The sequence below is a fragment of the Equus asinus genome, chromosome 1 (genome assembly GCF_041296235.1).
Source record: "Equus asinus isolate D_3611 breed Donkey chromosome 1, EquAss-T2T_v2, whole genome shotgun sequence".
NCBI classification, from domain to species: domain Eukaryota; kingdom Metazoa; phylum Chordata; class Mammalia; order Perissodactyla; family Equidae; genus Equus; species Equus asinus.
Window position 1 is genome coordinate 164998050 of NC_091790.1, and position 14295 is coordinate 165012344.

Below are 14295 nucleotides of genomic sequence, written 5' to 3' on the forward strand. Positions count from 1 at the left end.
TCATTAAACAGTTGGTCTGTTCAACAACTGTCATATTTCAATTCTCACGTGATGTTAGAATGCAAGCCTGTCAAATCTAGTAACCAAACGTACAAAATTTCCAGCGATGTTCAATGAAAACAAACACATGTACCCCACCCCAAGGTCCACCCACTCTCACTAACCCAGAAATAACTTCAGATATTACAGTTCACTCAGAGAAGACTTGCTGGAAGAGAAAAAAAGCCAGGTTTGTCACAAGGTTAGGTCATGAATAGGTTGCATATGATTTCATATAGCCTCCAAAAGTGTCTCCAGTGTGTCTAAGAAGCAGGTGGGTTACAAGGGCGAGGTGTAGAGAAGTTTGCAACTTATCTGTCCTCGAGCAGCTGACTGATCCATGTGGGCACTGACAGCCCTCCACTGGAGATTAGTGCTACCACGGCAGAGCTCCTGCCAAAAGCAGGCTTCTCCTGGGTACAGATAAGGCAAATGGGTTTCACACTCCTCTCTTAGAAACTTTTTAAAAAAGAAAAAGTCTCAGAAAAGTGATCACTCTTGGTCCATCATAGTGCAAACCAAGTCCCTTTTGGCTTAATCATATAACACAAAGCTCCTCACTTAAGTAGTCATGGGTGGCAACAACGGGGATACGTTCTGAGAATTGTGTCCGGCGATTTCCTCGATGTGTGAACATCATAAAAGTGTACTTACACAAACCTAGGTGATACAGACTACTACACATCTAGGCTATATGGTACTAATCTTATGGGACCATTGTTGACTGAAACCATGGATCATGGTTGACCATTATGTTGTGCGTGACTGTACAAACTTGAGCATATATGCTTAGATACATGCCCAAGAATTTACTTAGCAATGGTATTTGGGCTATGTTAGGAACAGTACTATGGAAGTCTACAACTTTCAAATCTGACTATTCTGAAAAGCTATTTTCCACTTCAAAAATATGTAAAATGAAGCATATGCAATAGGAAATCTTTTGTAAAGCAGAAATTTTTAAAACAAATTGTTAGCCCCTGTGTAAATCTTAACTTGCAAACAAAAGATCTGAATAAATGAGAGTTCCAACAAGTTTGTTCCAAGTACTTAAATACCTCAGGGTTTTTATTTTCCCTACTAAAAATGTTTGTGTGACAAAGTACTGACAAACACAGCTAATGCCAACTAAGAGTTGTTTGTTTTTCTAAATCTCCCATTTTTGCAATAACTTCCCTATTTGTGTAGTTATTCTAGAAGTCTAAATGTCTAACTAAACTTAATACTGTAACACTGAAACAGTCCTAATTCATTAATATCTTAATATAGAGCAAGTGATTCCCTTATTTATGTGCATAAAACAAGTGTTAAGTACAGCCTGGAAAGCACAGTTGCCTTCCAACAGATTCTTGTTGCCGGCTTAAATTCACCTGATGCCAAAAATATTTCCCACCCTAAAATCCAAGCCTCTTTGTTAATGAAACAAAAGCTAACTAATCACTGAACACTACTTATTCAAGAATGAAAATTTTATACAGTGGAGAATGTAAAAGCCACATCATAAACTCTACATGACATTATACTTGTCTAAATTATTCCAAGACATCTTATCAACTACGTACTTCCAAATCTAACTTTGGGGACAGATGGAGCTATATTGTCTATCTGTATTTTATTTTTTATCTTTGCAATATCCAGATATGATTCAGAATGGAAAACACTGCCACAATGATTTACAAATGGCCACACAGAAGGAAAAAAAAGAAGCACCAAATGTTGGTGTGGTGACAGGACTATTCTCTTCTAAATTAATGAAATATCTATGTGTCCTCCACAGGAGAAAAATGAAGGAGAGGGGGCAGAAGAAAGTGAATCTAAAACTTAGAACTCTTTGCTTCTTAAAACATATATACTGGTCTTGAAAAGTATTTTTATAGGGGTCACACACTTATTTCCAAGAAAAAAACTGCTCTTCAACACTATGCAAATTTCTGGGCCAGGTGTAGAAAGTAAAAGAGATTTTACTCTAACAAGCAATACAAGCTTCAATATGAGCTGTAGCTTCTTTTTTTCAAAAGGATGAATCTCTCATTCCCACATTAGGTTGACGACTTTAAGTTCAAAGAAAATGGTCCTTTTTTAAGCCTGCCAATTCTTATGTCCCTTGATATTTCTGTATACTCTTAACTAATTAACTGAACCTCATCAGGAAGATATTAATGATGGTTTGGACACTCAAGAGACACACACAACCTCAGAACTTAGAATACTTTGCAGTCTACCAAAAGAGACCTATGTGATTCAAGAGCGGAGGGGATGAGTAGGGGGAAGGGAGTACATGACATGAAAAGCTGCTGGACAGAGCAGCTGCGCCCAGCTTTTAGACACTTACTGGTTTGCTAGGGTACACGTTAGACAGATGCGTTTTTAGTTTCCCCACAGTCCAGTTCAAGAAGCAGCTAATAGTCTGGTCACTGTATTTCTGATTCGGTGCTTTAATGATGAGGGTCACAGGAATCTCCATCCCATTTTGGTCCATGGTGGCCCCCAAAGACGAACAGAGAGAGTCAAGAGGAGCAGCAGTTAAGCTCAAATGATCCTAGGTGGTTAATGCCGGCGCGACTGGGATAGGGACCGAAGCGAGTAGGTTCTTAATATTCCGTGTCCACGTCAGTTACAAGCGCATCGGGCGATACAAAGGCCATTGCCGGTACCAAGGATGATGGACAGTGGCGGTAGTGGTGGTGGTGGTGGTGGTCGTGGCGGCGGCGGCGGCGGCGGCGGCGGCGGCGGCGGGGTCTGGGGGCCCGGCCGTGGGTGCAGTTTTCCCCGCCAGGTCCGGGCTCCGCCGGGCTCCGGACTGCGGAAGGAGGCCGGGGGCAGAGAGAGAAAGCGATGAGATGGGAAGAGGGGTGAGGGCGCGACCGCCCAAGTCACCGCCCCGCCCCCGCTGCGACCCCAAACCTGAAACGCAACAAGGCTCCTACGCCACGGCCCCGCCACGCGGGCCGGGCCTCTCAGGGCTGCCAGCCGGGGCAGGGGTACCTGAGAGAAGGCCGTGGGGCCCGCCACCGCCACCCTTCACGCCTGGGCAGGGCCGCCGGCCGAACGTCTTCCGCGGTGGCCGCTCCCTTCCTGCTGCTCGGTGGCGGCCACAGCCTGGCCCTGGGTCTCGCGAGGCGGAGCGCTGGCTGCGGGAGAAGTTGGCCGAAGGGTGCGGCCCGCTCTCCGCCTGACCCCTGGGGCAGGGCAGCGGGGCACAGGCCGGGCGGGGCCCAGGCGGCGGCAGGTGGCAGGAGGGCGGGGACCAGAGCCGAGGCGCCGGCCGCGAGCGCGCTGGTTTTGTTGTTGTTGTGCGGAAGGTCTGCGTCCCCTTTAAGCCTGGAAGCGCAGGGCGGAAGTGCGTCATGCGCGGCCCGGCCCGGCGCGCTGCCCTCCCGGCCCAGCCGCCACTGGCCACCCCAGGCCGCTCCGGCCGAGTTCCGGGTCCGCGGGCCCCGCTGGGGCGCGTCGGAGCCCTCTAGTCCTGACTCTTCGCTCGGCCCCGCCTCCCGGCTGCACTCAGGCCTCACGACTAGCTTAGCTGGCGTTAGTATAGCCTGTTGTTTACCACACCCTGAAGATTTGCAAAGTGTTCCTCCATCCTTGGAGTTGTTTCTGCACAAGTTAGTGTCCTTCCTAATGCTGAAGCAAACTTCTCACAGTTTCTTGTGCCGACTGTCTGCAAAGCACGCTGCCAGGAGCTTTGGCGCACAGACCGTGGGGTACCACTGCGGAAGGAGCAAAGGCTCGCAGTTTAACCTGAAGTCTGCCTCTACCTTCCGTTTGACCCTAGCTAACCTTTCTGAGCCTCTGTTGTCTTCTAAATGGGGACGGTAATGCCTAGGTAACTGCGTGTGATGAGAACTGAGCTACCTGTGTAAACCTTCTGGAGCAGTTCTGGCACGTAGCAGTCTCTCAAATGTTAATTTCCATCTCTTTCTTCTTAGTCATCACAAAAGTTGACAAGTGTTTACTAAGCACCTACTGTGTGTTCAATACAATGGGAGATGAAGAGGGATGGCAGTGTTATTTTGCTCTTTTATGGCTTAGACATAGGCATGCAGAGGTTAAGCCCACTGCCCAAAGCTGACTTATTCTCCATTTTCTGCGCGGGGTTAGGAGTCAGTACAGTAAATTAAAGTTTGTTAGATGTGCATTTTCACAGCTCCAGGCCTCCACTTACAGGAGAATGCAAGCTTTGGGAAGCTGGTCTCTTTCCCTCTCAGCTTCAGAAGAGTTAGTGAAGGTTAGGCACCACTGAGTTAGTGACCAAGGGAAAATTCTTCCTCTCAATAGCTAAGGCAGCAGGATCCCTTACACCATCCCCTCCCTCTCCTCCTTCTTTGTGGTAGACACCTACCGTATCTTAGCCATAGCCTCTCAATGCTCTTCTGAAATAAGAGTGAAGTCCCCTCTATTTCTTGTCATGGAATAAGGACAGCTTGCTATGACTCAGCAGACCCTTCTCTTTTTCTACCCAGTATCTAGTCATCCTAATGGAACCTTAATTCTAGCTAAAAATACTTTTTCAGACTCCCTTACATCCAGGAGCGCCATTTGACATAGTTCTAGCCAGTGAAATGAAGTTGAAACCCAGTTGAAGTTGCTACTGGGGCTTCCAGGAAAGCTGTTAGATGGACATGTTCTGCAGACCAGAGCTCATCCTTGCCCTCCACCTGTCTTTCTTCCTGGAGGAAGGTGATGCCAGAGGTACAGCAGCCGAAGTTCAGTCATAAGCAATAAACAGGAGAACAAAGGTCTACATGCCGAGGATGGCAGAGCGAGGATGGCAGAATGGAAAGAGGCTGGATCCTTTATGGCATCATTGTGTCACCATGTAAGTCCTAAGCTGTCTGCCCTAACATGTCTTTGTAGTCCAGTCCCTGTTTCAGCCAGGAAGTCTCCACAACCACCACAGCCCAACCCTGTAGCTCTTGTCACTTATGCTTGTGACTCAGACTTCCAGGAATCCTTTAGAGTAATGAGGTCATTCTCACTTGGCACTGTGAAATGTACATTATTAATGAGATATACCTTGATAATGATTAATATTAAGATATTGTGCATTTCACTGTGAGAAGCACTTATTTAAAGCAGAGTCCATCTAAGGTTCGCCAGCATGGACAAAACATTTAAAAACGTAATGAACATTCATGAGGTTGAAATATATGTGTATAAAGATGATACAGTATCTGACAAAAATGATTATTTTTAGTTTACAGCCGCCTGAAGTACCTAAAAATGCTTTTGATGCTGTTGAACTTAGGCACAATAAAAACAGTCTGTAAATATGATTTCATTTTTGCTAAATTATGTATATATTTGTATAGAACAATGTGTGAAAGGGTGGTCCCCAGAATATTGATAGTGTTTAACTTGGAATTTGGGGTAGGAAAAATAGTTAGCATTAAGGGGATTCAAGATAGCAGTTACTTAGAGGCTGCCATGAGCATTGAGCTGCCTATTTAAATCATTGCACATGTTACAGATAAGACATGGAAATATGAAAGAACAATTGCACATCTCAGTTACCATTTATTATTTAAAGACAGCTTCTAATGAGAATGCTTGAGAGTACATGCTAATAGATAATAAAGGATTTGTGATTAAGACTCAATCTACTTGAACAGTATTAACAATTCAATACACGTAATCTTAGTAGCTGGTTCAGTAATTCAAGTTTCTGATTTCTGCCCATGGGGTAGCTTTCTTTGCTAACAAAGTAAAACAAATTTAAAGGAAGTTATTTGTAAATATAAAAATTTATTTCCAGTATTTTTGTGATGTTTATTTACTTCTAATTGTTTTCATCTTTGGGTTGGGAAGGAGGACAGCTAGAAAACCATATGTTGACTCATTCTGTCAGATTCCAGTTTCTTTTAAAAATTTAAAGAAAATAAAGTGCTTGTTACTGAACTTTTCTTACTCAAATTTGGAATACTTTCCAGGAAGATAAAATACTTTATGATTTTGAGTAATATAGTTTGCAGTGTTTTCTTTGGGTTTTTTATTTTTGTTTTTCCGATAACTCTTTTAGGAGGAAAGACAGTTAAGTGATGATCTTGCAGTTGCAAATTTCAAAGATGATGTTGGCCATCTGGCTTCTGATTCCTTCTATTTCTACTTACACAAAAGTTGTGTTGTTTTTTTTTAAGATGCTGTGCCACAAAGCATCTAATCAAATCTTAATCAAATTTATTGTTTAAAAACAAATGAAATCCTACACTTGAAGCCTAGAAAAAGTAGCTCGTTTCAACGCTGCACTTTCAAAATCGTAATTGGTCCCAGATGTTTGATTATAAGCCGTATTTTAGAAAATAGAAGGAAGAGAACCACACATGCATTAAATGCCAAATGGGTGATTTGAGTGATATGTCATCTAATGAATTTTCAGAACAGCCCTGAGAGGTAGTAAGGACAGTGAAGCTCAGAAAGGCTAAGTGTCTTGCCCAAAGTCACACAGCTAGTAACTTCCAAATAGAGTTCTGATACCTCTATAATGCACACTCTTCCCACTACACTGATTTTCATATTTAAAGATATTCATACGTAACAAGACACATTCAGGAGGAAAAGTTTTTCAGGAACAACCCCTTAGAGGTCATCTAGCTCAGTTTCCCAAATGCTGCCAGAATCACTCTTACCACATCTATGAAGGGCAACCAGCCAACTTTGGCTTAAACCCTTCCAGGGAGAGGGAGCACCATAGTTTTCTCTATAGCATGACCTGTTGTTAAACAGCCATGGTTGTTATAAGTGAATTAAAATCTGCATTCCTATAATTTGTCACTAAGCCACTTTTCTCAATCAATTCAAAATATGTTTACTCATTTCACATGCCAGCCTTTCAAATGAATAACTATTAAATGCTCTCTACATCTTCTTCAGACTAAACAGCCCAGATCCTTCAACCATCCTTAAGAATAGTTTCCAGATCTCTCAGAATACTGACTCACCTTTAGACACAGTGGTTTGTGTATCCCTTATCAATTATGGTGACCACAATGAGCGTTGAGACACGTTGTGATTTCCCTGGAATAGTCTTCATAAGAATGCATCTGTATTTCTATTAATTTCTGTATTAATAGAAATCTTCATAAGCTGGTTTGGCAGTTCTATTTCCTGCTTTTCAGCCACTCTGTGTCTAGTCATTGCTTAGAGTAACCATTTGGCTAAGACAGAAGTCTCTAATTTCTGTGATGATTCAATCTGGTGACTCAATAATGCTTAGAGAAAACTGTAGCTGAAGAGCATCTCACTGACCTCTCCTTTAGTTGACCGGGATGGGAGTAGAAGGTGTGAATCCCTTATTTTTTTCACCCTTTAGAGAATTTTGACCCAAATGTATATGTTAGTTGTCTATTGCTACAAAACAAATTACCCCAGAACTGTGAGTCAGAATTTAGGGAGCAGCTTAGCTGGTGGCTCTGGTTGGAGTCTCTCATGAATTGCGGTCAGGATTTCAGCTGGCATTCCGCTCTCTGAAGGCTTGATTGGAGCTGGAGGATCTACTTTAAGGTGCCTCACTCACCGCTGGCAAGTTGAACTGGTTATTGGTGTGACGTTTCGGTTCCTCCCCATGTGGGTCTCTCCACGGGACTGCTTGAGTGTCCTCACAACATGGTAGCTGGATTCACCCAAAATGAGGGATCCAAGAGACAAAGACGGAAGCAACAATGCCTTTCATCACTTAAGTCTCGGAAATCATGTACTGTAACCTGCAGGGTGCTCTATTGGTCACAAAGACCACCCTGAGTCAATGTGGGAGGAGAATACATACGAGCGTGAATACCAGGAGGTAAGGACCATCTCATATTGGACGCCAGCTACCGTAATGTACCGTGCCAGAGCATGGCAGGCCATAATAGATACCTGATTCCTTCTAAATACAACTGTCCAAGTCCAAATCCTGGTAACACTCTTGCAGTTGTTCCACAACTGCTTGTCCTTCCTCTGGTGTTCAGCCTGTCTCTTCCCAGAGATCTTTCACCAGTTTTCTCCCCCCAAAAGCAGAACTACATAACACTATTGCCTATATTTTTCAAATGTTTATCTTTCTTGCTAAAAGCAAATATAGTTTACTTAAGTTTGGGGATATTACCTTTGCTACTCTACATTCAAATAAAGTTAGTAATCACTAAATTGAACCTGGAAAATTGTCTTTGGCCTAACCAAGGGGTTCTTATTTGAGTTCAGAGATATACCCTGAATCATCTACAGGACTGTGTACATATGTACACATGTGCATTTATCGAGAGGGAGAGTCCATTGTTTTTATGAGCTCCTCGAAGGGGCCATTTGTAACGCTTTTCAGAGCCCCAGTAAAATCCAATCCTCACTGTAAGGTTTTTCCAGGTAAAGGAATTGGGTTATTGAGCCACTTATCAAGTTATTGCCTAAAGGATCCAAAATAACTCTTCATTGCCTGCTTTGTGATAATAGAGAGAAATCCTGTAAATATTTCTCCCTTTCCAGCTGTCATGAAATTAAGCTTTGTCAGTAGAGGGCACTGGAGGGGCACTGGAGGAAGAAGAGATTTCTCTACCTGTGTAGTGTAGTGTGTTCCTTTAGGCAGGCTCTTACAGCACATGTGGCTTCTGCAGCTCCCAGTTCCAGCAGTCCCCGTGGTGAACAGTAGCACCTCCCATGAACAACTTCTCCAGGAACCCTCTCAGGCAACTTTGCAGGCAACTCGCATGGACAGCTCTCACTTCACAGTGATGTATCCCCAGTACAATACCCTCCATGAACAGCTTCCCCTCACACCCTTAGGCATCTTTGCACCCGCAGTGAACATCTCTGACATCAAATAGGCCACAGTCATTGGGCTTCTTCGACAAGGGTCTGTCAACCCTAAGGGCAGTAGATGATCCCTGTAGCTGATTTTCCTATATTCTTTAGAATTCTCTTTGCTCCTTACTAGCCATCTCCTTATCACACTAATTCCCTGTTATAATAATTCTTTATATTTAACCTTCCATGTTCAAAATATTGTTTGATTTCTCTCTCTTGCTTGGATGCTGACTGACACAGAATTGGTATGAGTAGTGGTCCCATGAGATAGACACACGAAGAATTTGAGAATTCCGTTGTCATGCCCTTTGGCTGAGCTCTTTCGCATGAGAAATGAGATGAGGGCATTACAATTAATCAAACTATCATCTGTGGTTGATTGTGATGACATGCTAACTGAAGCAAGGGATTGCCTAAGTGGTTGCTGCACTTGACCATCGTGACGGTTAAGATGTCTATAAGGACATGGTATGGGATAGGTTCTTCTGAGTGCACTTCAGCACTTATAGAAAGAAAATGACAAGTTCATGTCTTTCAACTCTCAGCTCAAGTATAGTCTGCTTGACTGTGTCACAGAATGCTTCCATGACAGCTATAAAAGAATTTTCTAGTTCTTGCAGACACAGGGGTGATATTGTTGAAAATCAAACACAGAATTTTAAGTGTTGCTAAATTGTAGCAATAGTTGAATTCAGAGTCCCATCAGATTTTTCACATGAACAGGCATTAAAATGGAAAGAATGGGATCCTAAAAATTTGAATGGGGACATCTGCTGGGAGTCACATTAACTGACAGTCTTGAAAGTACAAGTCACTATAAGCCTCCTCTATTCTTGAAAGTAGATTGCTCTCTGTGGAAACTAGCCTTCCTTTGACCTCACCTGGGGCAGATTCCTTGAAAGGGAATGTTTATTCTCCTCAAGTTCCACCATAACCGGCTCCTACTGCCACCAGACCTATAAGTAGGGTTAAATCTCAGCATGCTCCATGAGGACAGGTACACACTATGACCCACGAGGAAGTAGCTAATATAATCACAAGACTTTACTCATCTATATCAGCAGAAATCAGGAACATGCATGCGAGTATATTCTGAGTGTTAGACCAAGGAGGGTGAAATGTAACACTACATTGGGCCAAATTAATTGACATGAGTGCACTTACTAGAGGTTCCAGATTTAATGCGTTAGTTCATGAAGCTGAAGGTGGCTCTCACAATTTATTGATTGATGGACTGAAACCTGGGCTAAACCATGGCCTACATTTAATACAGCTGAAATACCAGAGCTTTCCTGGTATGATATGGATAAAGTAATCCAAGGGCCTAGGGAGATAGCAAGGTTCGAATGTATCGTTTGTTACCTGTACATCCACCCATCCCTCCAACGTTGCGTGAAAAGGCCCCTAAAACACACACTTCATTCACTAAGGCGTTTAGAAATGCACGAGTGAGGGGAACACTGACATCCTTGTAAAGCTCTGTGGTTGCTCTCATTTGTAGACCAGGTATTTCCAAAGGGGATGCTGTCACTGAGATGAGCTCCCTAGTTACAGTGCCAGTTGGGAGACAGCACTCTGAAAGGATGGGAATTTGTTTTATAGGATACAGTCTATTCTCTGAATCAGAGACCATTATATGCAGAGAGGCATGTGGAATCTTAGCTCCACTGCAAAAATACTTAATGCTCACCATTTACATTAGTAATATTTGTGCCAGTCACTATTATAGAGGACACAAAGAATTATAAGATGTACTTGCCTTCAAGGAGTTTGCAATTTAGTAGGAGGAAATAAGACAAGCACACAAGTGACTATAAGACAAAACAGAAACAGGGAAGTGCCCCAGGCCCTTCTGTCACCCAGCCAATCTATGTCTCAACGAAAAGCAGAAGAGGAAAGTGAGGGAAAGTATATAACCTGCTACATCAAAATACAAAAGGCAAACCTTAACTTGACATGATTCTTTCTTTTCTTAGCCTTTCCAACTTTTCCTCACATTTCCCTAGATTACATGTTCATTAAAATCCTATCCACTGCCTTTGCTCAGGCCCAGCTGAGACTTTCAGTTCAGCCTCTAGGGAGAGGCCTGGCTGCACTACAGGAGATAAGATGGAGCCCACACTCCCAGGCACCCATGTGTACCTCTCCCTCACTAATGCCTAATTTTCACTGTGTTAGTCTTAAGGACAAACTCGTCCTTTTTCATCACACTCTCCACCATCCCTCCCATTTCATGTCTAGTAACTATGATGAGGATCAAGCCTGCCCCAGGGAGAGAAGTCCAAGGCGTCCTGCCCTACATACCGATCTATATCATCCTCCGGGAAGCACAGGACATCCTGAACTGATCTGACCTGATTCGTATCCAAAGTTATACACCCACCCGATAACCAAACCCCACCTGCACTGATACCATTTTAATGACTTTTTTACATGATCTTTCCTTTGTCTTGTAAAGAAATAACTCACATACCTGTGCCTTATAAATTTAACCCTACCCTCAACCCATTGCAGCTCTTCTCTGCCCATGGGTCCTGTCCCCATGCTTGCTGCTCTTCACTGCCCATTGGTCCTGTCCCCATGCTATTCTCTAAATAAAAGAGCACTACTACCAGACCTTGAGAGTCCAAGAAATCTTTCTTTATGTTATTTGTTGTTTGTTTATGCAAATTCTTTGTGTTGGTAGCAGCTTCCTAATTAATTGTGTTAAGATTATGAGGCCAGATCTGGGATCCGCAGAATAATTGATTGGTTTGAATGACAAGGGGAAGGAAAGAGGGAATGACAGCTAAGTATCTCAAATACTGTACACTAGAGACTCATTTCATTCATTCACTCATTCATTCATTGTAAGCATTTCACATTCCAAAGATTTTGTACTTTTATCTTATCCTGAAAAGTATTTCCAAAAACATGCATAAAAATTTTTGAATAGTTCTATAACTGGTCAAGAGAAAGGGGCAGAGTTCTTGAGAAAACTCTTGGCTGAGTTCACTCTTTTCTTTTTCCTTTTTAGTTTCTTTGTGTATTACTCTTCATGACTCCCTAAGGTTTATAAACTAGGTTGAGTCTTTGAAATAGCAAGCCAGCTTTGGCTAAGAAAACTTGTTAAATTCCAGGCTTTAGGGAATAATAGGACAGCTTCTTGAGTATAGTCTTTGTAACACTCATTCTTAAAGAATGCAGGATTTTATCTCCCTAAGGGATTTATGTTTCACAGCTTTGATGTTGCCCAGCGCAAAATGCTCAGCTCTGTTGCAATTTGTAACTAAGATCACTCCAGAATGAAGACAAAACACCTTAACATTACAGAGTGCCTATTACAAATGTGGAGTGTGCTAGGTGCTTTTATATGGTGATCTCTTTGATCCCTTCAGGATAAACCCTGAGCCCCTACTTTCAGACTTACCCTGCCCCATCCTTAGATGCTTTCTCTATGCATGCATGTGAAATCTACTATTGCGTTTACCATGTCATAATTCTCTCTTGATAATTCTGTCTCTCTCACTAGACTGTGAGCTCCCCCGAGGCCAGATATTATGCCCTAACCAGTTTTTTTTTTTTATCACTGTTGCCCAGCACAATTCCTGTTGCATAATGACAATAAATATTATCAACTAAATGATAATGTTCATTTACAGAGAGGGGAAAGGAACTGTAGAGATGTTAAGTAATTTGCCCAACGCCACCCAGTTAATAATTGATAGAGCTGTTGATACAAAAGCCCATGAATTTTACAGCATATCCTATGTGTTTCTATTTAACACCACTTCTAGCTTCTGTTTCTATAGGATTTTTGTATAACCATCCATGTCCTCTTTCATGTGTGCTATAATAGACAGTAGAGTGTCTGGGAGAACTGCAGGAGAGAAATCTGGGCCATATTGAGGAGATAGAGCATGAGGTTAACAAAAAACCTACAGAATCGTCACAGGGACAAAGTTCAGAAGCGATGGAGGACATCACTCATCGGATATCTGCTAGGAATCTCAGATAGCTAAGAGCAGCATCCCTGATTAACTATAAACTCACTTGTTATCTAGCCTGAAAAACAGAGAAAAACAACCACAGGAATTTCAGCATTGTACCTAATTCTTATCTCGTTTACACTTTCCTCTGTCCTTTAATGATTGGCCACACCACAGGCATTTTTCTGCTAACTTCTCTGCCAAACTCAGATTTTAATCTCTTATTTGTTATTGCACATATGACTGGAATCTCCTATAATTATCATATGCTCGTAGCTTTTTATTTTGTATCTATGAAAATCATTCTTTGGTTAACATAACCATTTTTATTCACTTACCCCAATTGCAGCTTATAGGGGAACACTTCAGGAAGGGAAAATTTTGAGGCACTCTTCTCGTAAACCACCTACATTTGTGAGGATGCCAAGGAGCCTACAAAAGTAAATAAGCTTAAAGATGGAAAAGAAAACTCAGTGTGAATTGGTACTATTTTTCAGATTCATGTGAGAGATGATCTTTGCTCCCCACCATTTATGTATTGGTTCTCCAGTTTTTTCAAAATTCCTTTAGAAACTTCCATTTTGACTGCATGGTCTAATTTGACTTATTATCAAAAGAAACCATTTTTAGATTGCTATTTCATAGGATTTTCTTATCAGCTATGATTTTCTTATTTTTCTTCTTCTTTTTTTGTTTTTGAGGAAGACCAGCCCTGAGCCAACTGCTGCCAATCCTCCTCTTTTTGCTGAGGAAGACTGGCCCTGAGCTAACATCCATGCCCATCTTCCTCTAGTTGATATGTGGGACGCCTGCCACAGCATGGCTTGCCAAGCGGTGCCATGTCCGCACCTGGGATCCGAACTGGTGAACCCAGGGCCACCGAAGCGGAATGTGCACACCCAACCGCTGCGCCACTGGGCTGGCCCAATGATTTTCTTTATTTAAAACATTTTTTCATTTTAAAAGAAATTTTAGTCTAATTTGTATAATCTCATAATCCTAACTTAGCAACTATAATTATTTTTTATCTCTTCCAATTTTCACTATATATGTTACATATTTGTAATGAATTCATGTTTATATATATAGTTTTATGAAATAATAATAGTACACATACACAATTTTAAAAATTCCTTTTTTCACTTAAAAGTGTCTTTGCAAATTCTTTATATTTCTATTTGCTTACTTTTTTATTTATACATAGTCATATTTATCAGTGCTGGAGTTTCAAAATATAATACTATACCAACACGCCATAATTTTATTTAATCATTTCTCAAGTGTTAACTATGTAAGTTCACAGTTTTTTATTATTAAAAATAATGCTGCTATGAACATCTTGGTGTGCTTAGCCCTTATTCTTGAAGCATATTCCCTGGAGAACGATTACTAAGTCAAAGCACCTGAACATTTTGTCAATCTTGATATATATTGGCCATTATATTTTAAATCAATTGAAAATAAGTTTGAAATGTAAATAAGAATTTGACATTGTTTATTTTAACTTGCTTAG

General features: G+C 41.8%; 1 protein-coding gene across 4 annotated transcripts in view; it reads right to left on the bottom strand.

Moving 5' to 3' along the window:
- HERPUD2 (HERPUD family member 2) overlaps window positions 1–14295 on the bottom strand; it is a 134740-nt gene that overhangs the window by 39423 nt on the left and 81022 nt on the right. Inside the window, exon 1 of one of the 4 annotated variants that reach the window (XM_044764895.2) lies at window positions 2372–2709. The exons of the other annotated variants lie outside the window; for them this stretch is intronic. Coding sequence (XP_044620830.1) covers window positions 2372–2518 — 147 coding nt within the window. The 5' untranslated portion in view covers window positions 2519–2709. Of the gene's footprint in view, window positions 1–2371; window positions 2710–14295 lie in introns of those variants that run through there. 4 annotated transcript variants of the gene reach the window in all.